At 42.5% G+C, this 6199-nt stretch overlaps 1 protein-coding gene across 1 annotated transcript in view; it reads right to left on the bottom strand.

Moving 5' to 3' along the window:
- Positions 1-485: 485 nt before the first annotated feature.
- The window catches only part of LOC118726907 (protein SCO1 homolog, mitochondrial), a 15432-nt gene continuing 9718 nt past the window's right edge, over positions 486-6199 (bottom strand). The window contains exon 6 of the mRNA XM_036452223.2: positions 486-1213. Coding sequence (XP_036308116.1) covers positions 1079-1213 — 135 coding nt within the window. The 3' untranslated portion in view covers positions 486-1078. The remainder of the gene's footprint in view (positions 1214-6199) is intronic.

Below are 6199 nucleotides of genomic sequence, written 5' to 3'. Positions count from 1 at the left end.
CTACAGCACCACCCCTTTGTCACCTCCAGTCTGGGGGAGTCTGTCCTGAGCTGTGTGCTGCCATCTACCCTTTCACTCTTCACCCATGAGAAGGATCACGCTTGTCCAAGCTGCAAAACTGAAAATACATTTATTTCACAGAGCACTCAGTACAGGCAGAAAAGGACTATTTCCATTTGCTGTGTCATTGAAAACCCAGCACATCCTTTGACTGAAATTCACATAAAAGTTCCCCAAAGAGCCAAAACCGGTTTGGCTCAATGGATAGAGCGTTGGCTTAGGGAATGATAGGTCCCGGGTTCGATTCCAGTCAAAGGCATGTACCTTGGTTGCGGGCATATCCTCATGGGGTGTGCAAGAGGCAGCTGATTGATGACTCTCTCTCATCAATGTTTCTAACTATCTCCCTCCCTTCCTCTCTGTACAAAATCAATAAAATATATTAAAAAAAAAAAAAAAAAGGTTCCCCAAAGAAATGAATCTAATGGTTTTACCCAAAAATAGTCTCTCTTCATTAGTCAGACCAGCACCTGCTGAGAGGGAATGCAATGCAGACCTGACAGTGATATTTCTTAACAAGAACGACTCCACATAAGCTTTCAAGTGTAAAGATCAACTTCGAATGCCAGCGAGCTTAATTCATCAGCCACCAGACTCAAAAGGGAAGCTACAGCAGTGTGGGCGTTACACTTTTCCTGGGAATCCAGCCCCACAACCTGCACGGCAGAGGTCCAAGACAAAGCAGAGGCAGCAACTGAGCAGTGGGCCCGATTCCCAGGCAGAAACGCACAGACTATGTTCCTTCTGGGCTGTGTCCTTCTCCGAGGTCCGCTCCACTGGCTTCGTATTAACTTGGTCCTCCAGTCTGGCGGTGGCTATTTGGGAGACTTGGTTGTAATCTGTAAGTTCCAAGAACCTATGCTGGCTGATTCCAAGGGTAGCATGCTCTGCCCAATATACAGATGCCCTCAGAGTCTGAAGGCCACTCTGCAGGTTGCACATATATGTCAGCGGTCTCCTATGGGAGACAGAGCTCCTTCCTCTTCTGCAGAGAACAGTGCAGAGGCAGCGGCTTTGGCTAGCTCTTCCTCTTGTGCTCCCGCATGTGCGCAGCAATGGAACCCGCTATTTCTGCATTCCTCTTGTTCTGGCCATAATAATCGAGAAATTCCCCGTCTGGTCCAACCAAGTACATTATTATGGTATGGTCCACCTGCAGAGAAAGGGGCGGGGATAACAAGATTACCAGAAGAAGCTGCTTATTTTACAGGTTAGGTGCTGTGGATAACAGAACTTCACAACGATGTTTCAATAACTCGTGGCACCTATATTTATGGAACGGGCCGAAGCCTATCACAGTGACACATTATCTCAGATAGCTTGTGTTCTAGAACTCTGCACTGACCATTGCTTGAAACATCAGCTATAATTTGGATTTCCTCTGGCTCAATCCTTAGCATATCCACACAATCTCTGCGAAAAGAACCCACTTCTAAGAAACAGTGGCTCTCTAGCCTTCGTAACACAGTCAATGCTTGTGGGTGATACTCTCTTGGGAAGAGCTGACATTTATGAGTAAAATATTTCTTCGGACCCTGGACCGTATGACAAAGACAGAGCACATGGAATTAAAGGTGTTGGGGAGAAATCACGTTCTTCAGTAAGTTCTTTTTAAATATTTTTTTTATTTACTTCAGAGAAGGAGAGAGAGATAGAAACATCAATGATGAAAGGGAATCATTGATTGGCTGCTTCCAGCACATTGGACCGAGCCAGCAACCCAGGCATGTGCCCTTGACCGGAATTGAACCTGGGACCCTTCGGTCCACAGGTCGATGCTCTATCCATTGAACCAAACCAGCTAGGGCTTCTTCAGTAAGTTCTTGGGTATATGCCTTTCTTTGGGGAGAACTGGCTGGCTGTCAAATAACTCATCACAACCTGAATTCTGCTTACCATGTTTCACGAGAAGAAACCAGAAAACCAACTAACTATAAAAGTTACAGACTCTAACAGTATTTAGTCCTGATATCAGTGATTCAAATGGAAACATGACAACAGGTGTCTTTCTCCCACAGATTTTTACACTGCACCGGACAATCCTATCCGAAGCAAAGCACCAGGAAACTCCTGAGGAGCCATAACCCTACATCTCAGAGGGATCACCTAAAATCCACTATCCATTTTCTAGGCAAAGTTCTTAAAATAGTCCTAGCTCTAACTTAAGTTTAGAGTAGTCACCAGTCTTTCTGAGTTATCTGATTCCACAAAATCCCATTTTAAATGAGCAGAAGGCTGGGAATTTAGAGTCCTTGGAATTTACTGCAGGCTTGATTGCTATTTGGCAAGATTAAAAGACAGGAATGTGATCACACATACCAAACTGGAGACAGCCTTCAAATATATCCGAATATACGGTATATGTGTGAGGTAATTACTTTTTTATAAACACACATTCATAAAGACATAGCAAATGGAAAGAGCCACCTGCCCACTCAGCGACGGAAAGAATGTACAGCGCAGGCTCAAGCAGCTGTGACTTCATGTCTTGGATCTTTTACTGCAGGAGCAGGACAGGGGCTCTCTGCTTCTCCCCCCATTTGAAATATTTGTCAGAACTAGGTCTCCAGCTCATCTTCAAATCTTATCCTGAAGCTCAAACTGCCCCCCCCCCTTCTTCCTTTTCTCTATCTCTATCTCTAAACAGAATTTCAGTGCACTGAACTTACTCTGAGTATTCTTAATATAAGTTACTTCCTAATACATAATAAAAATATTCTACTATTCATGTACGTCAGACTTTTCAGTAGTCAAGTCTCAATGCACATTTGGTTAAGGGCAGAGCAAACTGCCACCTGTTTTTAGCATAGGATACTTTAAAGTTCCTAGTAGAGAAAAATAAACCAAGCCACCCTGGCCAGGGCACAAGCTCTTTCCATTGCCACCTTAACCCAGGGGATAGGTATTAGACAACAAAATAGGCTGAGAGAATAAATTATCAAATTGGTAAATGCCAGACTGAAGCTTAGAACCTAGATCTGTCCAATTTCAAAGTCCTCAATCATTTTATATCACATTGCCACTATCTCTACTTGATACACACGCACACACCTTTTAATTTTTGAAAAGGTAACCTATGTTCATAAACAAGCACAAACTTATTCAATGAAAGTCCTCCTCCTCTTCTAGACCCTCCGAGTCCTCGGTTCTCCTTAGAGGGAACCCCGCTGCCAGTTCCTGTGTTCTCCTAGAGCAGGGGTGGGGAAGGTCCAGCTCGTGGGCTGCAAAAGGCCCATGAAATCACTTGGTCTGGCCCTGCCAAGGCATTAGGGGTGAGTTCGTTAATGTCTGACCATATATAGCAGCTAATTTTTAAGTGGATAAATTTGTAAGGCCTGGGGATGATGTTATTAAATATCCACATGGCCCTTGGCAGAAAAAAGGTTTCCCCCTCCTGTCCTAGAGAAATTCTCTGCCTTTGTTAGTGTCAGTTTCTATCTTCTTATTTCTTTTACCACCTGTCACCTATTTCTCTTTACAAAGAAGTAACAATATACTGACTTTTCTTCTCATTTAGTGGTGTACTGGACATTGTTCTATCATCAGCACATACAGAGTAAGCCTTTAAAAAATGGTTGTCTGGTTTTCAGTCTTTTTAGGAGCAGTGCTGTAGGTTACAGCTACAGGATAAATTCCAAACAGAACCTCTAACCTAAAGAGTATCTGACAAACTGCCCTCTGAGGAGGGTGTTCCCGTCAGCAACGCAGGAAGTACCTCATCCCAACAGCACCTTGGCTCTTTCCCCAAATTCTACTTTGACAACGTATTTCAAACGTTTGATCTCTGCTGACCTAACTAGTGAAAATGGCACCGCAAGTCACATGTCTTTCACTGAGTGACAATGAACATGTTTTTGGTTTGAAAGTCATTTATATTCTTTGTCAAAGTAGTTTCTAATGCATACAAAATCACATGACATTACGTGCATACAGCGCAGTGCTATGCACATTTAGCTTTCAATGGATTCCTGAACGTCTGGCACACCAGTACACACACTACCATTCCGAGGGCTCCACTGGCCTCCGGAAGCCAGAGGTGTACCTTTTGCTGCTGCTGTTTGAGATTAAAACCTCATTCCATTACAACTCAACCTTTAAAATACTCCCTGTCTCTTTGCAGTTCCTAGCATTGCAACAGCAATTTCCCACACCATCTTGTGGATGAAAATCTGTGACTTCTAGGGCAGAAGCCATACTAATGATGAGCCAAGAAGCTGGCGAGTGCCTCCCCCTATTGGTTGATTTGGCAGATTTGAAACATAGAGCAATGGACTCCACATTGTTCCGATAAAAATATTAACATCCCATTCTGGATTATGCACACAGTACAAATCTCAGGCCCAAACTCGAAACCAGTTAATACAACTCTCTTTTATAGAAAGAGTACATAAGCTGGAATTTCTTGCCATGGCTTCCTCTCATTCTTCTCATGCTGCTGGTGCAACAAGGGGAAACCACAGCAGGGTTTCCTCTTTCCTTAAACTTAGGGCTTAAGGAAATATGCTAATTTGTCTTTTTTCCCCCCTCATGAATCCAAGTTTCCCTAAATCTAGGAGGCATCAGAACTGGAAAGTAAAATTACAGAAAATGAGATTAAAGCAAAGGGACCAGAAGCCTAATTTAGGCTGTAGGCTTCAGTGTGCCCCAGGTGCAAAGGTGACAGACAGAAACCGCAGGGCGGAAGACAAAGCACACAGTGAGGTGTCCCTCTGCACAGTGCTCTTGGAAATGAGCCATGGCAAGCCAGAGATCAATGACTCAGGGTCCTGGCCATCTTTCTTTCTATAAAACAGCTTTGCTACTGAAAAAGCTCTTCTGATTAATCACTTTTGTCCATCCAAATTAATACAGAAACCAGAGTATGAAAATTGAAGGAAAAAATGGAAATGATACTAAAATACAATGTCAACTTTAAAAAAAAATATATATATATTTCTTTTGATTTCAGAGAGGGAGAGATAGAAACATCAATGACAAGGGAATCATTGATTGGCTGCTTCCTGCATGTCCACAATGGGATCTAGGTCCCAAACTGGGTATGTGCCCCGAATGGGAATCAAACCCTGACTTCCTGGTTCATAAGTTAATGCTCAACCACTGAGCCACGCTGGCCGGGCAATGTTAGTTCTTAATGTGATGGGAAACTTCCCTATTTAGAAAACCGAATAGAGCAGTGTGCATGCCCCTTGTTGGTGCTTCACTGTGAAGCCACTGGTAAGAAACGGAACCCAGGAACTTGGGCGTTAGCCTGGGGCTCCTGGGCAGTGCTCATGAAAGTAGATAGCTCTTGAATGTATGAGATACAGAAAACAACTTAACAGAATTTCTGTTCATCATCAAAAAGCACGTATTAAACACCTAATGGTGCCAGTCATATAGAGATATAAAAATACACCTGCCCTAGCCAGATTGGTTCAGAGTATAGAGCTTCAGCCTGCAGACCAAAGGGTCCCAGGTTCGATTCTGGTGAAGGACACATACCTTGGTTGCAGATTCCTCCCTGGCCTAGGCCCTAGTGTCAGGGCTTGTGCAGGAGGCAACCAGTCGATGTGTTTCTCTCATATCAATATTTCTCTCTCTTCCACTGTTCCTAAAAATCCTGGGGTGAGGATAAACAACAACAAAAAGTGTCCTTGGGTAAGGATTAACAAAGAAAAAAAAGGACAAAAAAGAAAATACACCTTATAGGAAGTCTACCTATCTGTGACTATCCTATTTTCTCTTGCTTTTCAAAATTCTTATTCATTCAACCCAAAAATAGTTCCTCATGGCCAGACACTGCTTCTCAAAAGAAACATATTTCTTTGACCTCTTCACAGGGGACACAGAAACAATACGATGCTTTTAACAAGTAAAAAAACTTTGCTCCAAAATTCTGGCTTCTCTTTATTTCCAATATGGTATAAAATATTATGTTCTGTTGTTTCTAAGGCACCACTAATTTTATATTGCTCTGTAATTTTTCTAAGTTATAACTAGAAAAGAAAAACAGGCAAGTAAATTATGGGAATATATATTAAATAAGCATCCTTAAAAAATTATACTTCTACTCTACTTTCAAATATCCCTAGATCCTAAGGAATTTGCAAAAATTGCAGGTTTTCTTTCCTCTCTGATGCCAGTCATCATTTAAACCTAT

The sequence above is a fragment of the Pipistrellus kuhlii genome, unplaced genomic scaffold (genome assembly GCF_014108245.1).
Source record: "Pipistrellus kuhlii isolate mPipKuh1 unplaced genomic scaffold, mPipKuh1.p scaffold_m20_p_23, whole genome shotgun sequence".
NCBI lineage: Eukaryota > Metazoa > Chordata > Mammalia > Chiroptera > Vespertilionidae > Pipistrellus > Pipistrellus kuhlii.
Note: the sequence above shows the minus strand (reverse complement) of the source record. Positions and strands in the feature narration are given on the sequence as shown.